Here is a 25439-nt window from a genome sequence, read left to right as displayed (position 1 = left end):
GGTCTCGGTACAGCGGCCACACTTGTCTGCAATGGGATGAGACAGGCATGGCATTAGGGTATTCAAAAACGCCTCCTGAAAAAGGAGGCAACACCTCATCATATTGAGCACTAGAAAATCAAGCGTAGTAACTAATTTTCCATGAAAGGACAGGAAAGTAGTTACTGCAACATGTATTGTATTGTGGTGTGTGTGTGTGTGTGTGTGTGTGTGTGTGTGTGTGTGTGTGTGTGTGTGTGTGTGTGTGTGTGTGTGTGTGTGTGTGTGTGTGTGTGTGTGTGTGTGTGTGTGTGTGTGTGTGTGTGTGTGTGTGTGTGTGTGTGTGTGTGTGTGTGTGAGAGAGAGAGAGAGAGAGAGAGAGAGAGAGAGAGAGAGAGAGAGAGAGAGAGAGAGAGAGAGAGAGAGAGAGAGAGAGAGAGAGAGAGAGAGAGAGAGAGAGAGGAGAGAGAGAGAGAGAGAGAGAGATGTGCCAGTAGGTGTAACATGTCAATAAGGTTGCAGCCCAACCTTTGTACTTTTCAAATTTTTTGACAAAAATTTCAGCTAAGAGTCCGCTCGGGTAAACTAAAATTCTGTTGAGTTTGTGCACCTGTAGACGAGTCAGCCACAGCCAAGCCCAATCTTGGTGCAGGGGTATCCTCACCTAGAGAAGACTTGTTCAGTGCCTGGGACGGGAGGCAACTTTGGTGGAAGCAGCGGTCGCAATTCTTGCACAGCACGAACAGCGCCTGAAGGACCAGGAGAACAAGCAAACACAGCAGACAAAAGGAAAGTTTAATTTCATCAGATCAGACTCAAAAAGACATAATAAAAAAAGACTCCCAGCAAGACACAAGCACCAACGTTTCTCACTGTAACACACACTTAAGGTAGAGCCACGCCCAAGAAAGAAAATTCCCACACCTTTGCTTGCTTCACATCTGCAAGCAATATCGTTAGAGGGATGGATGGAAGAACCACGCGGCAGGTGTGCAGGCCAAGGAACGATGGTGAACAAGTGTGAATTTGCAGGAATTTTACCAGGCCCAGCTAGGTGCGTGTGCAGCTGAAACATAAGCACTTCCTGCACTAATTCAATGGCTTCATCCCCCTCGGCGATTATGTTGTCACTGAAACGGAGGTAGCTGCACCACGCAACAGACGATCAAAAATGAAAAAGCCTGTGAGAGTCGTGTCTGTAGCACTCACGGAGGGAGATTCCGGCTGGTGGCACGTCTCGCATACCCGGCACCGGTGGCACTTCCAGTCATACGTGGTCACCACCTTGGCCGCTTGCTCCGACAGGCCCAGGCAGAAAGGGTGTGCTGCACGAGCATGGGAAAGCTAGTATAAGGCCAGTTCAGGCCTGCAATAAACCCACAAACTGTAGGGTAGCTCCCCAAAGAAGGTGCGGTTGCGCAGTTACAATGGGTTTCTCCACCATGGAAAGCAGCTCAGGTGACCACAGAACAAACCCTATCAAACAGCCTGCATAGGCCTTTCAGACCTTTGGCTGCGACACTACAAGTTGGCTGCTGAAAAGTCTGCACATACTGTTTTTGACTCTTTCTCACAAATGGCTGTTGGCTTTCCTGCAAAGTGAATAGTGTATCGTTGTTGACCTCTTTTGTATAAACTGCAAACACAAGAGCACTCAAACCAAAAGGAACCCCTCTCTTCCAAAACCTCACTAAGCCGCGCCTCAAAAAATGTGCAAGTGTAGAGAGCAAGAGAAAATTGGTTCCGAAGTATCAAATGAACAGCCTTCCCCAAACCTCTACTGTTCACAATTCAAATCTGGCTGACTAACTGGGCACCAGCACCCAATTAAAACTTCAACCACCTCCCCTAAAATTTGGCCTAAACATTCCAGCAGATTGATTGAGTGTAGTGTTTTAACGCGCCGAAGCAACGCAGGCAATGAGGCACATCGTAGTGGAGGGCTCTGGATTAATTTTGACAACCTGGGGACCTTTAAAGGAGCCATGAAGAGAAAACACAAGTTTGGTTCATTCGAAAGATTGCCTCGTTAGAACCATAGCGACACCACTTATAACGCAAACTTCGCTCAAATAAGCTACATAATTAGGAAAAAAGGAAATGACCATGCGACCCACCAGCTCATTTTCCGCAACAGAACCTATGCCGTCACATGGGCTAAGCTCTGCGATTGGCGGAGGCCGGCAAAAGCAAACGCATGTTAGGCAGCGCTTACAGCTTGCATAGCGAGCTAAATGCCCGTGAAACATACTGCACATTCTTATTATGACAAAGAACAGTGGAGTAAACGGTTGAAGGTCCGAACGAACTCGCAAGCGTGTGCGCCAATGCGTACGAAACTAGCGCCGCGGCCGATCTCGACATCTCGCCGTCGCGCAGACGAATTTTCGGGTTCGAGGCTCTTCGGGGCCAACGAACCGTTCCAGCACGCACAGCCGCGGCCTTGCTTCGTATCGTAATCCCTTCACAGGAGGTTGGCCGTCATATCGCCAACCAGCAAAGGTAAAAATAGAAACGAGGGGAGTAAGGAACAGCAAGAAGCGACGAGATAGTGCCAGTCGTCGCGTAAGTTTCGAATGGTGTTGGCTTGCTGCTGTCGTTACGAGCTCGTTTCCAGTTTACAACCACTGAAAACTTCAGTTTGTTCAGTTACGGCAGGGACCCTTACGTTAGCTCACTCCTGGGACATGCTGGCGCTCGTCGCCGACTTCGTCAAATCGCTCTGACCTTGGGGAAAAAAATGCCGTAAACACCGCGCATTGACGTTCGTATCTTTCTGGTCGAAGCAGAGAGCTCGCGCGAACGGCTTTCCATACACGACACCGGCCAACTGGCATAAGTGATACTGCTACTGATATTGAACTATTATTAACCGTAATCAAAATACGGCACATACGTACCAGTCTATATTCGTCCGTCGCGACGGGGCTGACGAGGCAGCGGTGCCGACGGCTGGGCGTTCGTCTGTTGTGGCTATCGCGGAATGGTCGCTTTCCCGTCCACCGCGTATCCCACAACTCTTGCCGCTCGTGCACTTAGAAGCATTGAGCGTTTTTGTGGTGTGAGGTTGTTAAATGCAAGCCCGAGCTCCTCGGCGAGAGTTTTGTTCCCCGGATCAGGCGATTCCATGACTAGGGCTGCGGGTGCACTAGGTTTTACTAGTATTTTTAAAATGGCCGCCGTCTCGATCGACTCCCGCGTGTGGGTGCTATATGGAGTTGACATACTAAGTATCTGTTTCATGGACCGGCTCTATGACGCCATTGTACACGTCACGGAATGTTCAATTTTAGCGGGAGATTTAAAATTTTGGCTTAAATTGCCTTATTTCTCAGTGAATAAAGCATCATTTGCTTCCGGGAAAGCGCTTGGGGTACTATGAAACACCTAATCTTTCGAATAAAACAAACTTTTGTTTTCTCTTCATGGCTCCTTTAATGTGCACCGAAATCTCGTACACACGGGCGTTTTTGCTTTTCGCCTCCATTAGAAAAGTGGCCGCCGCAGCCGGGAATCGAATCCGCGTCCTCGTGCTAAACATCCCGGCGGGAAAATCATTTAGGCACACTAAAACTTGGCCTAAACATCCCGGCAGGACAATCACCGCAATCACAATACTGCCAATGCAGTGAGACTATTGGGCGAAGGATGCAAAGAGGCAGCCACTGTGCACAACAAGAAGCTGTGTGGGTGTGGTGGTGGAGGAGGAGGAGGAGGAGGACACTCACCACAAGTGTCACACTGGGAGCAGGAGATGAGCTGCGCAGGGGGGCTTCGACGGCTCTCGAGCAGTGCCTGGGAGCACACGCTGCACAGGGGCTCTACGGAGAGGCGCAGCCGCACCTGCCGCAGCCGCTTGCTCGGCGCCTCGCCTGCTTCTGCGGGCACCAAAGACAGGGGAGAGTGCTGTATGTGCTGAATGCACTTGCACTAACAAAGCCATCCTGCACTTTAATCTAAGCCACGGTGTAAGATATATTATTAGGTGAAGACACAGGTTACAAAACGAACGTGTGCTCTTCGTTTTGATAAAGTCGCCAAACTGGCGCCGCTGAGACCGTTGATTGCAGCGCCCTCCAGCGGCAGAGAAAAGAAGCTGCCCGAGCACCGCCCACTAGGATGTGTTCGGATCCCTTCGGCTCCTTGTTGGGCCTTCTCAGCAGCTTCCATAACCGGTCGTCTGCTTGATTTCTGCTCGCCGCAGCTTGGCTGGTTCCGCCGGCCGGGGGTGCAGACGATAATTTGAAGAAAGCCATGCGAAAGCCTTTGCGCTCGTCCCAGTGTTTCAACATGTTCTAAGCATGTGTTTTGAGTCGGTAACAATCCAAGGCAGTGCACTGCGCGACTCTGGCTCAGACCACAAGGCCCGAGACGAAACAGAACTCGACAACGGTCCTGTGCTTGTTCACCCTACCAAAGCTGGAAGCATTGCCCAAAGCCGTCACTACCCAGCCACCTTTCTTTTTGACTGACACTGCTCAATAAATGATGCCGCACTGCGTTCCCGTATGCACCATTTATCTCTCCCGTCAGGGCCCTACCAAACATGCCGACAGCACTATCCAAGAGCGGAACCACACTACAGCAAAGAATCGCAACCTAAAAAATGGTTTTCCTATATTTGGAGACTTCTCATACGGGAGTCACGCCAAGCACTTGCTTCAGCCACCAGAATTGTTCCGACACTGACGGCAAAGGTCAATATTTTGATGACGTACAGAACAAACGTAGAAGCACTAATTCCTCAGCAATAAAGGAACTTCCTGTAAACGCACGACTCGTACCGTCTGATGCTTTTTCCCAGCAAAGCATCAAGCATGGATGATAGATGATGCTTTCATGTGTGCATCCATGGATGCGCAGCCGCACACAGCGCAGCGCACCAGCGGCATTGGTAATAAGAACGTTTCTCAGGCTGTCCACATTTACTACCCTTTGCTTCACTACTAACAACACGCACGTAGTTTTCAAGATAGAGTGCAGGAATTCAGTTGGGACCAGCAAAGCACTTACAACTGTGAATTAGCTATACAGGGAGTTACTATGATGGGAGCTCTATTGCACAGCTGTTTTATTGACGGCCTGAGAGGCCACTTCTCTAACTCCGTCTTTACTTTTAAAGCCACAGGGTCGTTCACCAAGCAGTGCCGACCCACTCCTTACCCTCTGATGCTTCCCTGGAAGGCGTCTGTGGTGGAGTGGCAAGGGTGGAGCCAGTGGTGGTGGTGGCCCTGCCCGCCAGTCCAGCGCTGCTGGCAACCGAGTTCTTACGTGACTGGCCCCGTGTGATCACGTGTGGAGGCTCCATTTCATCCGAGCCGTCGGAGCTGGTGCTCTTCAGCTGACGCTGGAAGCAGAAGAGAGAGGCAGAGTGACTACCAGGCTGGGAAACAGCTTAATGAGCACGCACCAGCACCGACGCTTTGACAACCAGACTGTATTGTGACCACAAGCTGAAAACCCAGATTTCTCTTATTAGTGGAATCACTGAACCATTTCTGCAAGGTGGTAAAAATGTGGTATTTTTTGCCACATGATGCACCGACTTCCACAACAACACAGGTGAGAAGTACCAAAAATGTTCCATAAAATATAGTCTGACAAAGATACACCCTCTGATCAGCCAGACTAGTTTTTGGTGGTTAAAGGAGTACTGACACGAAATTTTCGTTACGTTTTTTCGCTGCTATGGGTGACTATTAGCCCACTAATCATAGAATGGCACATTAGACAGACGAGGGCAGCGTAAACAATCATTTGCAGCGTCGTTTATTCGTGTCAGTTTTGGTTTTGACAAAACGAATGCTGAGCGGCTGCCATGACACAAGGGTGCACATGACGTCCCCATTCTTGTCGCACCGCTGACGGTCTGGACGCATGCACGAGCAAGCGCACGCGCGCGCCAAGACCGGCCAAGGTTTTCATAATCCCACCGTGCCCGGGCAGCATGACATCAGTCCCAAAACCATGACGTGATACACACGGCACAGCAGTGTGTGCCAACTGCAGCCGGCGCATCGGCTACGTCATGGGAGCCTTGACATTGGCAGTGTGGGGCAAGGAGCAGATGATGTCATGCCGGCCCACTCTGGGCTTTCTCGTGCGGGGAAAGATTAAAATAGATTTAAAATATGTTATGCTGAACGGTTACTGTTGAAACTTTCTGGGAGATATCTCTTGATAAAAAGGAAGCATGTTACATAATTATCTAAGCTTTGAAATTTCGTGTGACTACTCCTTTCAAAGAAAAAAATCAGCACAGAAGCTCTACCAGGTGCCTTGCAGGAAGTATATGAAAACTGTATGTTAGCACCTGTAAATCACATCTAAATCGCTGTACCAACACATTTTGATAATGTGTTTGTGCTCTCCCACCTGCTATAAATGTCACTTCGCATTTAGCATTTCCCCTGACCAAGCTGGGACACCACCAGCTTTTGAGTTCCTGATCCCAGAGGTGTTTTTTTTTTTTTTTTTACTGCAGCAGGTAACATGCAAAATAAGGTGAAAAACTCTGAACACTGCATGCTGTATTTGATTCAACAATGAAGAAATCCTGTCTAGAAAAGCATCTCCTACAGCAAGACGATGGCAGTGGTAGTTAGCGTAAGGAAACCTAAGCATTATTGCAACTAATCAAGACAATATATTACACAGCTTCCAGCAGCATTTTCAGGCACCAAATTTTCAGACCAGGTAATTATTATTGGCTTGCACAAGGTGACCAACAAATCTGGTACCTCTTCACACATTATTTTTTTTTTTTCAGGCTGCTCTCTAATTTGAACGATCTTTTTGCTCCCTCAGTAGGGAAAACAGAAAACAGTTTGCTACTGTTCATCATTCCAATTGCTTGAGAACAGTACGAAAGTGTGCTCAAATAAAATTTTCAACAACTGCAAAAAAACAATCTCGGTGCTTGGTGGCACACGTTTAGCATCTCGCAAAGATGTGGCATGAAGAGGACCGTAACAGTGAAGGTTCAAAATTTGTTTACTTTAATTTTGCACAATGCCAGAAAAACCAAGCTCTGAACATATTGCCGAGGGCAAAATGTGATGCCTTATCCACAGGACACAAGGATTGGTCAACAGCCAGTGATATTTTGATGCCCCTCACCCTCCTCTTTGGCATGATGAGTTTTTGGTCAAACGCTTGCGCTGAGTCTACACACAGGCCCTGCAAGAGAGAAAAGAAGTACCATAAAGGTGGATACTGCCAGGTGAACACAAGGCTTGTGTAGAAGCCCCCCGCAAGCAATCAGGACGCTTTAAAGGGACCGCACAACACTTTCGATAAGCGCTTTCACTCTACTTCACGTCTGGAAGCACGGCGAAAGCTACAGTTACAGCCAGCATGGAGCGGCACTGCGTGATTTGCTCGTCGCACCAGATACGCCTTCCATGTCCGCTTTGTTTTTGTGGCTTTATTTTTAAAGTTGCTACCGAAAAGCGTTCATTGCTGCAGCTGAAGGAAGACCGGCCAACAGCCGCTTCATGGCCTCAGTGACGTGAATCGGGCCGTCGAAGAACGTCAAGACCGGGAAAGAGAGAAAAATCTTTTGAGCAAGTTTACAAGTTATCTGATGGGCATAGAGCAGTAATTTTTGGCTGAGGTACTTTGTGACCCCCTAATCTAAGTACTGGGTGTGTTGGGTGACTACGTTCTGCAAGCATTTAAGATTTCAAAAAAAGTTGAAAAGAGTGTTGCAAGGTCCCTTTAATGCTGTAGCCCTTCAGCTCACTGGGGAAAAACTTGCAGTACATAACAGCCCTGCTATTATAGTGCACAACACACTCGTCTACAACAGCAGGTTCTACAACAGCATCTACAACAGCAGGTTCTACAACAGCAACCAAATGGATACGTCTTAAAAGTGCTCATAAAAGCTCTTCAAACAACTGTTGGAGCATGACCTAGCCAGCTTAGGCTTCACAAAGGCACAGTGGTTGCTTCAAAATTTCTTTGTGCCAGGGCACCAGATGGCCGGAAGTACGAAAGGCTGCATTATACAGGGTGTTTCAGTGAAGACTTCAAGTAATTTAAAGAAAAGACTGTAGGAGGTGAAATTGTTTTTCTTGCGCGAAGTGATCAACGGCTGTGGCAGGCACATTAAAACGAGTTACAGTTGCCATTTACAATAAAAATTAATTAGTACTTTGTTGACTTTTAAATTATAGCAGTTAGGCGTACGATTGTTAGGCGCTGATCTCCAGAACCGCGCGTTCGGAGGACTGAAGTACTCAGCCCATAGTTCAGCTGACAATTACATTTTCGCAAATCTGACGCTGGATATCGGTTTCACTGATGATCCTCCACAATTTTCACATTACAATCAGATGCCTAACTGCAATAATTAAGAAGTCAATAAACAAGTACTAATTAATTGTTACCGTAAATGGCAATTGTAGCTCGTTTAAATGCGTCCACCACAGCCCCTGATCACTTCATGCAAGAAAAACAAATTTTACCTCCGAAAGCCTCTTTTTTTAAAATTAAAGACTTCACTGAAACGCCCTGTAGACACGTGTGTTGCGCATTGCACATGCTCAGTTGAAAAGGCCATAAATACAATGCTTGACTTTCCTCCATTCAAAAGACATCTACATCACAGCGGTAAGCATACTAATCTTGAGGCAAAATGTGTTCAATTACTCTAGACAATTAACAAGAATGGTGGTGACCATAAAAACACACTTGACTTCATGGTGGTGATGCACAAGAAAATTTCCATCAATTACCCGACCGTAATAACAGCAAAACTGAGCAGAAAAATAGGTGGGAGGGGGGGGTTGAATTCAGGCTTGTTTCGCGTCCCCAAATTACACCTCAGCTTTAAGGCACACCAATGTGAAGGGCTAGGGATTAACTTAGACAACGAGGGTATCTTTAACACACACCAAAACCTTGTACATCTCGCATTTCCCTGTTTCTGTCTCTGTGAGGAGAACAGCCAAAAAGGTTGGCAATCAAACCTGGGACCATCTGCTCAGTAGCGAAATGCCTTGACCACTGAGCCGCCGGGGAGACAGTTTAACTGCACAGCTGGCTGATGCCAGCAAAAGAAGTTAAGGATCAAATAGGATTGCAGGCTTTCAAAACACATCATTTCCCTCGCATAAATGTGAACGGATAATATATAGTAACCCCTTCCAGTGAAATGTGTTGAATTGCCTGTTCCCTTTCTACTGATCACACATGGACCATCATTTTGGGTATACCTACCTCCAAAGCTGCTCGTTCTAATACAACTGGCTCAAACTTCATAAAGCAAGAAAAAAAAAAAAAGAAAAGAAAAGAAAAAAAAACAACTAAAGTTACACTTTAGCCGACTTCTTTCAAGCCTCTTTTTCCGCCCTGTCACGTAGTGTATGAGCAGCAGCGGGCTCAAACATCATCCCTGTTTCAACCCTCCGCACATGCTAACCTGCTGTATGGCTCTCGGTCCTTTCCACGTGAAATGACCCCGGTAGTCTCGGTATACGCCTTGAGCGCTGCCTGTAGGGGTGGCCACTGAAATCCCCCTAGCGGCCGTTTCGAAAGCAGCCGCAGGTCGCTCCGGCCCACTCCCTATTGTCGCCGCTGCTTTTGCGGCACACGTTCACGATCGAAATTTACCATATGTATGCGTTGGAAATACATATTTATGTAGAGCAGTCACTCTGCGCTTGTGGTGTATTTACAAGTGTGTAAATGTTTGACGCGGTCTTAGTGCTGTACACTCGGTCTGTACAAGCTCCAGGTGCGTGTCACAGGCTGGCGTCGTAAAACCGGTATACGCATGGAGCTGATTGTAATTCCACTCCCCAGAAATTTACTAACAGTGCCTCTGTAAGCAGCGTTTCCTCAGATGGTCATGCTACAACAATACAGTACGATGTAAATTGGTTTCGTGTGTGTGTGTGCTTACATAACCTAGCGGAACAGTCATACCTGACAGCACGCCAGTTACGCTTGCCTGTATCATACCTCAGATATTGATCTGAGACAATATCCGGACAAGCCAATGTGGCATAAATTTCACGAACACTCTACGACAGAAATACGATGGATAATGCAAAGTTATACTATACTCGGTCACAACTCAAGAACGGCACCACCTCATGTAGTGTGTCACTCCGCCAAAGCGCCGGACCCGTGACGTCAGTGCGCGCGCGTTTTGAAAGGGGCTTGCTATGAATGCATGATATCGTCTGCCTTGTCTCACGCAGTTTGTTTGTCGTCACTGGAGTCGTTCATAATCATATTAAGTCCAAAAAATTACGGGAACGGCTCACGCCATATTCAAAATATTCCCAGTAACGCCCTACTTGCGCCGCGCGGAAAAACATCCGGCTACGGTGATAAGGCACAGCGGCAACTTCCGGTGCAGTTCTTAAGTTGTCACCAAGTATAGGGGATCAGCACGCGACAAAAAAAAAAAAAAAAAAAAAAAATGCTGGATCGTCTTGTCCTGAGGTGAGCACCCGCATTCATTCATCATCGGCTATGGATCCTCAGCGAGCAGCGCGGCTATGGGTTTAAAAAGTAAGCCGCGTCCGCTACTGACCTCTTTTTTGAAACATCATCATATGGTGCAGACAGACTGCAGAAACTCGTACAAACTAGAATTATAGAGCCTTATATACCATGCACATCCAGCGACACCTTTTATCCTCTGTGAACTGCCTACCCTGTACTTTTAAAAATGCATCTGCCAAGTGTTCAGCTGTTCGTTGAAGAAGGGCTTGCGTTCAGGCTAGTTGGTATTCCATAACGTTCATCTTAAGCGCAGAAAAAAAAAAAAAAAAGACAGGGACACAGTAGACAAGGACAAGCGCTTGTCCTTGTCTACTGTGTCTCTGTTTTTTTTTTTTCTGCGCTTAAGATAAACGTTATGGAATGTTCGTTGAAGCTGAAAAACAAAAGCCAAGTGAGCGCGTAGCTTATGTGTGTGATTACTAAAACGTTCATTTCTTGATGTCGTTCCGTATTTGACAACGATAGTTAAGCGTCCCCCCCCCCACCCCCACTTCTGCGAAATAGCAGTGCATTTCGCATCTAGTTGGATGTGGCGAGTCCTACCTGGCTCAAGCTTAGACGAACGTCTTTAGCATTTCCGAAGCTGCACTGGGTTTTTTCATTCCCGTAGGGGCTATTCTGTTTCTTCCCTACTTGCAGACCATTTATTATTACGTGGTTTCATTAACTTACTTTGGTTCTTGCCATAAGTGTGAGTGTGCACATATTTAACGAGTCAGAGCCTTGCATTACGCTTAACAATATCGTGTGGCTTATATTCCCATACAAGTCATAAGTGGTTGTCAGGTATATTGCGTAATCCCATCCCAGAAACACATTTTTCTAAGACATATGAATTCAAAACGAAACCGCATTCGTTGTAAGCGCTGCAGGACGAAACCAACCTCTTACTGTGCCAGTATAACATCTAAGTGAGGTTACAATAGAATTCACTTGCGCCTGATGTGTTTAGAGGTGACAGTGGTGATGTGCTACTGATGTTGCTGAATGCCATAAGGAAGATTAGGAAGTGCGGAGAACCGCGTCACCAGATAACTTTTGTTGGCGTTTGAGCACTCTACTAAGCCGCAGCTGTTTTTTGAAGTGCCCTAAATGCCCTATTTGCTTAAAGACGTCACCATAACAAGTTGTTGAGAGCACAGAAAGGCAAAAAGAACCAAAAGAGAACCAAAAGACCGCATGAGCCCCTATCAGTCACACAGCGCTCCAACCGTAGATGCCGCAGAGTAGCAGCGGTAGGCGGCGCAGCCATCGCGAATATAAATGCACAAACTGGTCATCTAAACCCTGCAGTTTCAGAATACTCGACAGGGATTCTCCATTTACAGTGCCACAAGCCGCCCTTATGCCCGAAGAAGCTAATCCATAACCTCCTACCCAGGGCCATTGAAAATGCATTGTACTGAGTAGACACGCACAAATTATTCTAAATTCCCTCTGCAGTTGCCCCAAAAATTTCATTTTCTTTTATTCACGCTTGAATTTCAAATTGGTTTATTAGCTGCATCGGTATTCCGTCGGGCCCATCTGCTGTTTGCATGGGAACTTTTTCCTGTGCTCTCTTTCAGTCAAAATTTCTCAAACTTACCCCTTTCCCGCCTTCACAAGAGCTTCACCAGAGATACCCCAAAGCTCAACATCTCAAAATATGTCTTACTGGCCCAGCGCCCCCTCTTGGTTCAGTTCGCCTACAACAACACCACAAGACTCACGAGCATCTTCATGTACCATTAGTGACGTCACAAACTTTTTTTTTTTTTGAAGTTGCGATGCCGGGCATGAAGTTACGGGCTCGGTTAATGCGAATAGCAGTAAACAGCCGTTAACGGCTCACTCACACTGAAGATTTCGGGCAGAGCAGGTCGCTTTTTCTACGCACAGACGCACTGGCTAAAACATACAGCACAGCTGTGTTACGATGGCTCAGTATGCTTACTCCATAACGGCACACATGAGCTAGAGGGGCTCGAACCGCGCGTACTTCTGTTGCTCTCTCGTTCGGCGGTAATAGACCGAAGTTTCTGGCTGAATTCCACCCCATGGGTCACGTTACGCAGGAACCTAACCAGCCGGGTCGCACAGTGTATACAAGAGCTAGGCGCGGCGTAGCGGTTGTTTACAAACGTACGAGTTGTCTCTACCGCTATCGTGGCGTTATCTGCGATGCCTAAGGCATGTATTTCAAGCTGCGACCAGACTGGGCGTACAGAAATTTCTCAGTAACCGCAACGATGGCCGCGTCTGCAGTGTTCTACCGCTGCGCAAGCACCAAGGGGTTTAGGGGTGCTAGCTGTGCGCGATCACCGCGTCGGCAACCGAAAACACGCCTCGATGTGGGCGGAAAAGCTGCGATCTATCGCTTGATTTTTAAGATCTTAGAAGCTGTTGATGTGCGCAGCTAGTTAGCACTGATGACGTGCTGCTGGACACCACGTATTTTGCTTCCACAATACTTGGGCAACGGCCACTGCTCTCGACAGTTGCCTGAGCGGCAAGCACCGCCAGTTTCCCACGTACTGCAGCCTGAAAATGAGAAAATTGAGACTTTGCCAGATCTCATACACTTACCGCCGAACTACACAAGCCCCATCCACTTGTTGATTCATATTATTATTGCAGCGGTTTCCGTTGATCACATCACTAGTATTCGCCACTGCCACACACCGACAGTTAGGGCTAGACGACTTGCACAGCGCAGAGTCGGAAAAGCAAATAAATATCTTTAACTCTGAAATAACCGATCAACACAATAAAAGAGGGTTTCCGTCGACGAAACAAGTCCTGGTGGACTGAAAAATATATGTTAAAACATCCTATTTATTGGTAAACTAGCATTGTTTTTTTTTTCTCCGTTACGAAGTTTTAGAAAGCGCCCTCTGCTGCTAGCAAAACGCACAAACGAAACCGAAAATATCTCGCAACATGCAAAAAATGCGGACTGCAACGTACTTGGGTAAATTGCCATCATTAAGGTTTCATTACATGACTTATTTATACCTAACATGCAACAGTAGGGGCCGAAAGATAAACACCCGCGCCCATAGAGATAATATACTCCCGCGCCGAAAGATAAATACCCGCAAACAGTCTACGCACGTCACTTTGTTGCTTTCCTCCATGCTTTGTTGACTGCTGTTTCGCCGCCTGTGTATTTGTTGAGTTGTTAGGGTTGTTAGGGGACCACAATTTCGCGCCAATAAACTTGTTTTACCTTTAAGTCAACTGCGTCGTCTACGATCTGCTCACGCTGCCGTAGAATGGGCCCGTGCAAGCAGTGCACCAACATGTCAGCTACAGTCACGTCAGTGCAAGCGAGAAACTCCTTTCACTGATCTTTCTTCCATGCACGGGCTAAAAAATAAAATTGTTTCCTGTATTCTATTGTAGTACAGCCTGGTACAGCCGGTACAGCCTGTAGCATAGACCTGTAGCATGGAGAAAGGAAAAATGACCCATATAGTTTCTTTCCGCGGGTATGCTAAGTAAAACTGTAAATAAACGTAATTTTTGTCTCTTTCACCTCATTCAAGCTGCGTTCAATTTAGTGTACAACTGTTTCACACCAGCAGCTTATCGCTAAACGTAGTGATAGAAGTAAAGCATGTTGGCAACGTTGTTCATTTTGTTTTTTTTTTAGTAGCTTTTAAATGGCCGCGTCCATGTGCTTGATTGCTGCTTGAAGGCAGCGCTTAAAAATAGTGGCACCAGTTTACCGGTAAATGCATTATTTACAGCAAGTGTCATCAAAGGCCTGAGCAGTGCGCAGGAAATGAACTCCCAAGCTGCGATCAAGACCATCGTTTAGTGTCGGCCAGAAAATAAAAAAAAGGCAAGTACACAGCGAGCATGTCCCCAAGGTTGAATAAAGACGACTGTAAATGCTGCTCAAAAGTTAATCTTTCCGGTTATTCAAAATCCTTGAATATTGTCAGTTTAAGTGCAAGGATTGTAAAGAAACTTTAAGCTCTTCAAGTCTAGACCCCTGCCTTGTCTAGACACCAAAACGGTACCGGGAAAGACACCATGTCCAGACACCAAACCCTAGACAAGGTGAGACACCATGTCGAGACACCAAAACGGTACCGGGAAACGTGAAACTACCCTGTAAATCCCAGCAGCGTGCTTGGCGATCATACTCTCTTGAATTATCGTCTTTCGCACCATTACTTGAATTCTCAATGTTCAAGGGGCTTTCTAAACTCTGGATTCTGGGCTGGAGAGGCTGGACGTAACTACTTCAGCGGGGACTGTAGTTACGTCTGGACGTAACGCTAGCCACAGCCTTTATAATAAACTGCTATTGCGACGGAGTCTGTGTGCTTGTGACTTGTGAATGATCAAATTACCTATTAATACCCTCGTTTACAGGACCAAAATGCTGAAAAGGGTACCGTGGACGTTGTACAGAGTGCTGTCGCATCGGGCCGTGACGCCTAGACTGCTGCCGGTGTTCAGGCCGCACTCTTCGGATGCCTCTTCTGGTGGACAGGTGACCTTAACCACAGCCAAACCGAAGGCTCCTCTTGTGCCTGGTGCACCAACGAAGGATGCAGGTGCCCACTTTTACAGCACTTGGAATTTTTAGTTTCACCACTAACTCCTCCCCCACTTTTTTAGACATTCTCACGGAGCAGTTGCAGAGGGCCAAAACGACGGATCGAGTTCTTGAACTCGTCGGCCAGCATCACCGTGTCATGAACAATGCGCAGGTGCTCACTGCATTTACTTGCCTGCACGATGTAATCAGGTGTGTACACAAAAAGTATTAACTTCGTTTCATTTATTGTTGCTCTTGTGAAATTGTTCTGGTGGTAATAGCAACAGCATTCGCGTTGCTTAGCTGGGAAGATGGGGTTCTGGCTAAAGTCGGCCTGCGTCGCTGTTATGAGCAAGTGTGCATTGCACTTGGTGCATTGAAAAGAAAAAATAAATATTTTTTGCTTGTCGAGGACTCTTGAGCCAAGGGAGACATACATTTCGCACATCAGTATGCCGTCATTTTAAAGTGGCAGCCGTCATTCGTTTAACAGAATTCAGCCACTGGAAGCGGAACCACTAAAGCTTGACAAATCTTGATCTTCTGTTGTGTTCCATTACATTGTCGTAGCAAGTCTGGCTGCTGCAGTTTACTGAGTGCTGGCTATCTCAGCCACAGGGAGGCTTAAAAGCTATGGTATACCTGATATCTTGAGGGAAACAAGAGCTTATCCGCATCAGCCACTGGATGACCAGCTTATTAGCATGATCAACTTTTTGATGCTGATAAGCCCATATTCCCCTCATAGTACTAGTGCAGAAAAAAGAAATTGCAGCAGTTGAAAGCTGCTCAAAGATGTTTCGATTATGGGACATCCTTAAGTTGTGTCCTCATTTAATAGGAAAGGTGCACTTATCTGTAATGAAGGAAATGTAGCCACCCAAAAGTGTATGAAAAACATGTATGGAAAGGTGCTAAGCTGTTTTCTGCCTTTGCTTTGTTTGTGACCGGATATGCACCTGGCTTGTTTTTGTTGTGGTAGAAAATAATCGTTTCATGAAATGTGGTGTTCGCTTGAGAAATATGGGCACGTAAGACCCATACCTTACACCAATCGGCCAGTGTCGTCTGAGACAACCCCAAAGCGCTGCACTGCAGTGCAGCTAAAATAAGCATTGTGTGTGCAGTACCAACAGCAGTACGCATCAGTACTTCTACATTTATGTCTACTTTCAGAATTTCCACTGTTTGCTCCACCATTCTTACTGCTATAAAACGAACGTGCCATAAATTTAGGCACCAAAAGCTCGTTCGGCATGCTTATAAGCTCTGCCTAATTTGCATTTGCTTTTTCCAGCCTCAGCCAATCGCAGAGCTGGCACATATGGCATCATAGGTTCTGTGTTGCGGGAATTGAGCTAGTGGGTTGCATGGCCATTCCCTTTTTCATAATTGTATAGCTTATTTGAGCGAAGTTTGCGTTAAAAGTAGTGTTAGAATGATTCTAATGAGGCATTCTTTCCAATGAACCAAATGTGTGCTTTGTCTGCTTGTCCCCTTTGAAAATTAATGCACAGCAAGATCACTTGATCAGCAGCCTTCCTCCTGTTAGTGTATTATGGCTAATAACCGGCTGCCTCCCTGTCTTTTTTTTTTTTCTTTTTTTTTTTACTTCAGGCAACATCCCGAACGCTTGGATTTCAAGGCCTTGACATCCCACCCTGGCTTTCGAGAGCTCTGCAACAGAGCACTCAAGCGGATGCGTTTCTACGAGACAGAAGATGTCCTATCCATGCTCCGCCTGACCACGTTCTTCCAGATCCCGGCCAACACAGCCCTTGTGCAAGCCATTGGCCAGATGCTGAAACACAACATCAACACATTAACGTTGCCGCAGCTCATTTTTCTGGACGCGCACTTGCGATCGCAGAAGTCGAGCTCCTCCATAATTGACGCCCTCAAGATAGCCGTGCCGTTGGTGTTTCAAGCCCAGCTGCCCATACAGCTGAACTTCACAAATGTCGCCGATGTTGTGCGATGCTTCAAGTTTGCCTACGGGAAAGAACTGGACCCCGCTCTTGTTGAGGTAATTCGTCTCGCATTTTGTGTCGCTGTGTTAAGAATCTTTGCCTGTACAGCTGTCAGCACTCGAACATTGGGCAGCTTAGGCATTGTATTGTTGTTTTGGAAGTTGATGGCGAAATTATGTGAAACTTGTCTTCTAAAACCTGGGGCAACCACTCTTTGCAGTAATGCAAAATAATCCCACAGTAATCACACACTTTCAGCCCAGAGGGCACGTATGACAGAACCATGGTATGACCTCATCATTTTCTGCGGACATCAAAACACTGCGGAGGCCAGTGGAGGCGTTGTTTCGACTGTGCCGCTCCTGGAGCTGAGTGACTGAGCTGCTTAAAGGCGTTAGGCCTATCACTGTGGCGGAAATTCGATGACTGCTTTCAATAAAAGTCCTGATGGCGACTTCTATTGTGAATCTGGGCTATATTATTGGCTCTTTTCCCGCGTGTGGAACTTTATTTTTGGCAAGAGTGCCTTCCTGGGCAGTGGTTATGCCTGTAGCTCTGGCTATGCACATCAGTTTGTGAACGCGCCAGCGTCCTGTTGCCACTCGCCGGGTGGTGCGTGTGAAGTGACGTCACATGCTTATGACAATTGTCAGAGGCAAATGGCTACGTCACTTCTTTTCGCTACGTCAGGATGATGTCACCCCAATGGCCATTTGCTGCATGCCACTCCGCGTGCTGTTCCATCGGAACGATAAATGAAATCAAATTGAAGTATGTTCCACACGTCGCAGGCCGCTCATATTTTAGCCAGGGTATTCTGTTGAGTAAGGGAAGCGAACTGTGTAATAATATTAACACTGTGAATTGGTGTCAGTACCCCTTTTATATGAGTAAAGTTTGCCCTCACGATAGCATCACGCTTTTAACGATTCCTAATGCTGCTATACTGTCTGCTCATTTGTAACTGTTTTTTATGTGCAGCAAGGCAGTTTTCTCACTCCTCAGTTCATACCCCACCCACGTGAGCATCAGGATGACCCATCACCATTCTGTGCTTGTGTCTTTAGAAAAACAAATGTGGACTTTCAGTGTTATATGCAGGAAGCCTTATTTCAGTGTTCAGCCATAAGGTGGCATTCACAGATCACGTAGTTCATATGTTCATAATGTATCTATCAGTCTTCCAATTGCGGTCTGTGTGCAGAGCTTTGGTAGCTGCACTTGTTTACAGATGGCATGGCAAGTACTGTTCACGTTTAGTGTATATATATATAGGACAGGAAGTTTTATGAGCAAATCAAGTCCAGCATCGTCTTTGAAGGAGAGGCAACATTTCGATTCGTCAAATTTCCTCCGTCAGCTAGTGCAGTTTTTGTTTATGCCTAAGTACTATTGCGATGGTAAGCTGTGGGGGTCTTTGAAAAGATGAAACACAGGTCACTGACCAAGTCAAAAATAAAAATGACATTATTTTTATTAAAGCAAAGCTCGAGCGTCCTTACTGATGCCGTTGTACACCAATACGCCCCGCTGGAAGACCAACTTTCTCTGACAATGATGATGAAGGATCGTGGATGAAGTGAAAGAAAAGAACGCTTGCCGTTGCTGGAAACGAACCTGGGTCCCTCGTGTTACAAACCCGGCATCTATCCGATTGCTCCATTTCGACATGGTCGAAGCGAACGGCAAGCAGCAGGTGCCGATTCACGCCATACACCCCAAACCCACACGTTAGGCCTACGGAGTGCGCACCCGAGAGTCGCTGTGGGTATTCTAGAAAATTGGTGCACACCTCCAAAACAGCACGTACTCGCAGTGTGAGATTGTCCACTCAAAGAATCCGTCGCACGAAGCTTTCTCACCCAGCAGTGAGGAATTCAACACACGTCTGTGCCAGATGTCATTTCAGTAGGCTGCTGTTCTGCCACTGTCTGTCACACGACAATTAAATTAACAGGACATTAGCATGAAGGTTCAAGCTTTATTTACTACGCTACTAACATCTGGCTCGGATGCTCATTGGTCAACACAAGAAACAGGAGGCAATACTTTCAGAATGACCGTGGTATTAGTCTACCGATTGCGTAGCGCTGCAGGACAGGGAAAAGTCGAATTGCCTATCTTTATGTGTGCTGTAGCTTGTGCTGCTTTTTAAGTGCAGAGTACTTTAGGGGCTCGCATTGTCGTCGTAGCTCACTCGCTGGACCCAAGTGGAGCCACACGGGTTTCCGTCGTCGCAGCGTAACCCAGAGGATTCGAAAGCCAAGCGGCTTATATATTCATGAGCGTTTGAAACTCGTGAACCACTGGCGCTTGTCATACATCTCCCCGTTGTTTAGCGCAAAGAAAACTGCTAGTACATTTGAGGCAAAACATACATAATTAACCGGCAGTGCCTGTGTTTATTTAGTTGGGAATGCTCGTTGGGTTGGTTTCTACGATAGTAAGCGAAAAAAGGTGGCAGTGCAATGCCGGCACGTGCGGGGGAAAAGCAAGCACAAAAAGAACAGAACTCCCTCTGGCGCAGCTTCAGGCAGGGGGTGCACGAGCACTGCGAAGGCGGGAAAATTTGAAATGCAGTGGGTGGTAGCAGTGAGCGGATAACGGCACTACAGCCCATTATGGCGAATCACGGCTCTGTACTTCCGACAGCTGTCACATTGAGTGGAACAACTTTAATTTTTCTCTCTTTCCCTCTGCCTTCCAGAAAATGGCCGTGTGCCTCCTGTCCCACATTCCAAACTTGGAGCCCGAGCAGGCAGCCACGCTAGTCATCACCACAGGCATGAACCCTTCCAGCTCCGCCCTGGTCCCCTGCGTGGCTGAACTGATCCGAGGCTGCGAGCAGGTCGTAGTCGATAACTTGTCCTCGTACCCTCCCAAGGTAGGTTTTGTGTGGGCCCCAGCAGGCTCAGCTGCAAACGCAAGTGCCCACACTTGTGCTTCATACAGGGTGGTACGACGATAATTGGGACACTTTGAAGTTTTTTCCTGAGCTTACCGCTGCTCTGTTCACGCTCAAACTTCACACGAAGGTTGCATTTTGTGGTCTATTCTGTTTAACACTGGGAACAACGATGGTACTTACCTTTTTATTCTGAAAATAAATAAAAACGGTTATCGCCTATGGGAAAATGGGGGCCAATTTAGACGTGTGAGCCAGTGCAAGCTGGTCTTGGGACGACGGTGCCACCTGGGGTATGCAGAGCGAAATGGATGATGGGGATTCCTGCTCTTTCCACGCCAGGAAGGAGCCAAATGAGGTAGCAGACGATCGGAAAATCCGAGTTACTTTGAAGAGCTTTGCAGAAAATGTGAAAGCAGGTGACGAAACAAATTATTGGTGACGATGAACCGTGGGAATATTTTATTGTGATTGGTATCAACTGTTATGCAAGTATTCATGAGCGTCGTAAACTAGGGACGAAAGATTTTCTGATTGTCTGCTACCTCATTTGGCTCCTTGCTATCGTGAATCCCCATCGTCTGTTTCGCTCTGCATATCCCAGGTGGCGCCGCCGTTCCAAGATCAGCTTGCACTGGCTCACACGTTCAAATCGGCCGCCATTTTCCCATAGGTAAAAATGGTTTTTATTTATTTTCAGAATAAACAGGTGAGCACCAGCATTGTTTCCAGCGTCAAACAAAATAGGCCACAAAATGCGACCTTCGTGTGAAGTTCGAGCGCGAAACGACTAGCCGTTTACTCAGAAAAAATTTCTAAAAGGTTCCAATTATCGTCATACCACCCTGTATATTCTTGGTGGGGATGTACTGTTGAGCAGCTCTTGTGCTTCTACGTTACGTATTTTCCTTGCTAGGAGCTTTTCTGGCCTGATACCCAGGAAAGTCTCGCATGTAACTACCGGTACACGCATGGCTTACTTGCTTAACGCAAAGCTTGCGAAGGCTTATTCAAGGCATAGGGTATTCCAAATAATGTGCTGCTTTGTAGCACAATTAGAAACCAGGATGAGTAAAAGGAATGGGGTGGGCACTTGTTGCTGGTGTCGCACAGAAGCTTCACACAAATCTTCAAAACTTCTCCTAAAGAAGAAAGAAAAGAAAAAAACATGCCTGCAAGACCAACTGAGGAGTGGTTCAGCAATACGTACGCGGGTGCAGTAAGAAAAAATTATATACAGGGAATCGTGGCTAACATGTGCCAAGGTATTTGAAGAAAGTCTAAGTGCTCTGGAGAAATCAAATGAGCTGCATGTTGGTCTCCGTGTGTAGTTGCTACCAGTTTTTTTCCATAAATGAGTCAATTGAAATTCTTCAACTTTTCAATCATTTGTTTAAATGCTAATGGGCCAATAAGAAAGTTGTGGAGTGCCTCAGAAGTCACCAATTTGCATGGTTGTTTTGTGCAGGCAGAAAGAAAGCCTCCAAAATAGGAGAAATGTGCGAATAGATCCACGGGTGTCAAGGGCATAAGTGCTCTCAAACAAGCTTAAAAGGAGGCAATTTATATTTTTTCAGAAGCATATCTAGAAAAGTGTTAGCAGACTTACGTCGCAGCCTGCATGAGTGCAGTGTTGTGAGAACAGGTGTTAAGCGGCCTCGAACCCGGACCTCGAACGTAAGCCCGTCTCTTGGCTGGCCACGAACCGTCTCCCAGTCAGTATCTTTCTTCTCGCTCCTTGAAGCTCTGCTGCCTCTAGCTCAGCTGGCGCCTCCTGTGTGCTAGGCCCCTGCGCCGTGTGCTCCCGCCAGTCTTCTCCTTGCTTCTTGCTTCTTTGTCTACTGCCTATTCGATCTCCAGTTCGTCGCCGTTGTCTGTTAGTGCTTTTCACAGCGCAAAGATGCCAGTCATCACAGTTGTTTTCTGAACGCCACTAAAAGAGCGCAGCAAGAATGTGTCCTTGTGGGATCGTCTGAGAGTGCTTGTGTCCACGTGCATGCATATTTTGCCTATTTTGTCGGCTCTATTTTTTTGCCAGGAGAAACAACTGCACAACTGGAAACTGGAAATGCCTGATTCAGATGTTTTCAGAAGCACTTTACAAGTTTGTGATTGATGCCTTAGTTTAAGGAAATAATGGAAGAGTTTGTTAATTTAGTTTTGTGAGAGAAAGATGCTGCTCCAATATGTGCACATGAAACGAGAGAATAGTAACTTGATCAGATTTCTCTGCGGCCCTCGGTCTCTTTCAGACCATCCGGGCATTCCTGGCCAGCCTGGTGCGCAACAGTCGCCGGTCGCGTCTTCTCGAGGCCCTCGTCCACCGCAGCCTGGAGAGCCCGTGGCCCCTGTGGGAGCTGTCCCTGCTGCTCGAGTGCTGCCTCAAGCACGAGTACGCCAGCCCGGGTCTGTCGGAGCACATCGCAGAGCGGGTCGTTGCGGAGCAGGAGTCCGTGATCCAGGACCGGAGGGTGTCCGTGGTGTCGCTGACGAATGCGGTGGCAGCGTGTCCGAAGCAAACGGAGCTGTTCCGCGAAGCCGCTCGCGTTCTGGCGTCCTGTCGCGAGAAGCTCGACCTCTTGGAGCTGATGGGGCCGCAGGTCTTTGCTGGCGTCGCCGCCAACCTGGCTCGACTGCAGTGCTTCCCCAAGGAGCTGCTTGACCGGGCTTTCGACGAGGGCTTCTTGGCCAAGGCAAGATTCAAGGGTGAGTTGCTTCATGTGGAGGGAGTTCATGAACGTGCCCAAGGTACAGTGCACTAGAAGAGAGAGGTGTGTCGTTTGGGGTTGATTAGGGGTCCCTTTTGCGATGAAAATTTCTGCTGAGGAACTGCGTTTGTAAGCAGCACCCCTAGAAGCTGCTGCTTACCAGTTGGTTTGAGAAGTTTTGTTTGTTAAATTAATCGTTATTTATTGCCCTAAATAATCTTATTTCTTTATTTCATGATATAAAGTTTTATAAAACCCGTCAAATAATTGTTTAGTTTGATTTGAAAACTTATAGGTGGCACTGGCTGCAACTGTAGTTCTCTGGGGAAGGCTTGCGCTCTATACAATTTTTTCATCACAAAAGGGACTTGCGCTTTCCTTTGGTTTTTTCCCCTTCACGACACATCTTACCTTCTAAGTACACTGCACCCGAGGTGCAAAACTGGAGATGAATCCTGGCTCAGCCAATATTTGTTGAGAAGGCATGCCAAGTGATCTAGACCTTGGCTTGGCTTGGCATTTGTGGATGTGTTGCTCACAAGCTAATACTGAGTGGGTGTTTTGAGAGAACTACATTATTTAAAATTTCAAACCATAACTCCTGCTGCATGGAAGCGGTATGATCTGAGGGCTTTATAACGGTTTCAGGTAAGTTTATCAAACGGTGCCCATTTTCTTGAGCGGCTACACACTCTAATGTGGCCTACATTCTTAATCACTTTAATTTATACCGGAGGGCTTGATTTCGCACAGGTACATTTTCATGAATGCCACTTTTTTACTTTTCTTTGTAGTGTTGCCCCTAGAGGAGCATTGGCTTTCCTTTCGTGTACATCTCAGGTTAGTGTAAAGGCTATTTTAGTGTTGTACTTGCTACAGCTATAGTTGCAGATAATACTGCCATTCACTCGTATCAGTTTTGGTTCCCGTTTTCTTGTTACCCAAGAAATGTCTTCCCAAGAACACTCCTACCCTTGGCACTTCGCCTCCTCCTCTCTCCCGGCCCTTTTTCTAACTTTCCATACATGGACTCGGGCCAACTGTATTGTTTAGCGTACATTCTTGTTTGGCCATTAGAGAGTCTTGAAAGACGTTTTGAATGTAACATCTTTGTTACGGCGGCCGGGCCGTACTTATCGTGGAATAAAATGTAGTCCAAAGTTTGACGAAAACTTGTCTGACGAGGAAATAATAAATAAAAGGTGTTATTTCCGCGCCGGACGAGTTTTCGTTGAACTTTGGACTACATTTTGAATATAACTTAAAAGTACGAGGGTACGGTGTATCTGGTAATCCACGATACTCACAGCAGAAAAAAAAAAATGTATTAGCCACACGAGTCAGCGTGTTGGCTGCAACCAAAGTGTTATCTCCAATACTAACCACATTTAAAACACTTTTGAGGCACATTCCAAGGATCGTAGTCTTATTATTTTTGCCATGATATTTTTTAAGGATGCTGATACGAATGGCACATTTCCCCCCGTTTCCACATCGACTGGTGTATTCAGGTTTGTACCACATGTCAGGAACCTCCCTTCCAGCACAATTTCACTGCTAGGCTCTCATCTTCAGCATCCAAGATTCTGCTTGAGAGGACGTTCACTGAGCCGTGTTTTCTTTCCTCTTTTTTTTCCTCCCCCCTCCATGCAGTGTCCAAGCGCAAGTGGCCCGTCATGCTGGCGAGCCTGCTGGAGCTGGAGCAGTGCGCACGCATCGACCTCAAGGACTACCAGGGCCCGCTGCTTCCGGACAGTGTGCGCAAGGAGGCCCTGGCCCTGGTGGCCGAGGAGAGCAGCCTGCTGGTGCCACTCAAGAAGAGCCTGGAAGTGGCGCTGGGAGGGGAGCAGTTTGTGGCTGCGGGGCTCTGGACAAGGCACGGACACTTCATCGGTGAGGGACTCCATTTCTTGAAGGGAGGCCACCTACGTTGTCGCGTTATTCGGAAGATTGGTGGTTCGTGCTCCACCTTAATCATGTTCAACAAGGAATGGTGCCTCCGCCAGTGACGAATTTGCGGTTAAAAGAACCTATTTGAAGTCGATTGCATTTTAAACGAGACTTCATGTACTTACGGAATCGAGCAGAAATGGGCCACCGGCGTGCTAACTGCACCTCGTTGGACGTGGTGTAGCAGAGGCTGTAAAATTGGACTACCGTCGTTCAAGCGCTTTGTGTGTGTGATCGTGCAGCTGTAGGTTTTGTGCTTGCTTGAGACTGTGAACTTCAAGCTTAGGTTCACATTCCTGCTTCCTGCACCGAAGGTGACATGCACCCAAGGTGCACCAGAGAAGAGGGTAAGTCACCTCTGGGGCAGGGGCAGCAGGTACACCGCCGCATGAGGCTAGTGCTTCATGAAAATGTTTCAATAAACCCGGATTGAAACAAAAGACCATCAATCTTTGATGAGAACAACAACAGAAATGGTGCCGCTTGCACTATTGCGGCAAGGCTGGAGAAACTGCGGAGCTGGGGGTCGGCCTAGCTTCTTCCGGTCTTGCTAACTTTTGCTAGGCTTTGCTAGGCTGTGCTAAGTTTTGCTAGATTTTGTGATGTTCTTGCTAGGCTAGGCTAGGTGTTGAGGGGTGAGGCCAAGTTTAGCCGGATTTTAAAAGGTCGTTAAGGTCGGTTCCCCACACTTACAGATAGATACCTGGGGGAAGAAGCTTGGTCGACCCCCAGCTCTGCTGTTTCTCCATCCTTGCACCAGTAGCACAAGCTGCACCAATTTTTTGTTTGTTTGTTTTAGTAGCCCAAGAAAGACTATCACCTATAAAATGGTATAGTAAGGGGTGCACAACGCCCCTTGTGATCACACT

At 47.0% G+C, this 25439-nt stretch overlaps 2 protein-coding genes across 3 annotated transcripts in view; one reads left to right on the top strand and one right to left on the bottom strand.

Annotated features, from left to right (window-relative positions):
• Nucleotides 1-13801, bottom strand: part of LOC144178838 (histone acetyltransferase KAT7-like) — a 41952-nt gene extending 28151 nt beyond the window's left edge. The window contains exons 1-7 of one of the 2 annotated variants that reach the window (XM_077706969.1): nucleotides 13712-13801; nucleotides 7099-7158; nucleotides 5143-5326; nucleotides 3708-3857; nucleotides 1189-1304; nucleotides 644-728; nucleotides 9-26 (exon numbers count right to left, since the gene is read on the bottom strand). In XM_077706969.1, coding sequence (XP_077563095.1) covers nucleotides 9-26; nucleotides 644-728; nucleotides 1189-1304; nucleotides 3708-3857; nucleotides 5143-5326; nucleotides 7099-7158; nucleotides 13712-13786 — 688 coding nt within the window. In that variant the 5' untranslated portion in view covers nucleotides 13787-13801. Of the gene's footprint in view, nucleotides 1-8; nucleotides 27-643; nucleotides 729-1188; nucleotides 1305-3707; nucleotides 3858-5142; nucleotides 5327-7098; nucleotides 7159-13068; nucleotides 13382-13711 lie in introns of those variants that run through there. The other variant, XM_077706970.1, reaches the window with a different exon arrangement.
• Nucleotides 13802-14121: 320 nt separating this feature from the next.
• LOC144178836 (FAST kinase domain-containing protein 2, mitochondrial-like) overlaps nucleotides 14122-25439 on the top strand; it is a 14321-nt gene continuing 3003 nt past the window's right edge. The window contains exons 1-7 of the mRNA XM_077706967.1: nucleotides 14122-14329; nucleotides 14869-15053; nucleotides 15118-15247; nucleotides 16655-17063; nucleotides 19715-19891; nucleotides 22165-22618; nucleotides 24274-24513. Coding sequence (XP_077563093.1) covers nucleotides 14876-15053; nucleotides 15118-15247; nucleotides 16655-17063; nucleotides 19715-19891; nucleotides 22165-22618; nucleotides 24274-24513 — 1588 coding nt within the window. The 5' untranslated portion in view covers nucleotides 14122-14329; nucleotides 14869-14875. The remainder of the gene's footprint in view (nucleotides 14330-14868; nucleotides 15054-15117; nucleotides 15248-16654; nucleotides 17064-19714; nucleotides 19892-22164; nucleotides 22619-24273; nucleotides 24514-25439) is intronic.

The sequence above is a fragment of the Haemaphysalis longicornis genome, unplaced genomic scaffold, assembly GCF_048455015.1.
Source record: "Haemaphysalis longicornis isolate Haplotype H1 unplaced genomic scaffold, Haemaphysalis longicornis Haplotype H1 scaffold_4, whole genome shotgun sequence".
Classification (NCBI taxonomy): domain Eukaryota; kingdom Metazoa; phylum Arthropoda; class Arachnida; order Ixodida; family Ixodidae; genus Haemaphysalis; species Haemaphysalis longicornis.
The sequence above is the reverse complement of the archived record's forward strand: the minus strand, read 5'-3'. Positions and strand labels throughout refer to the sequence as shown.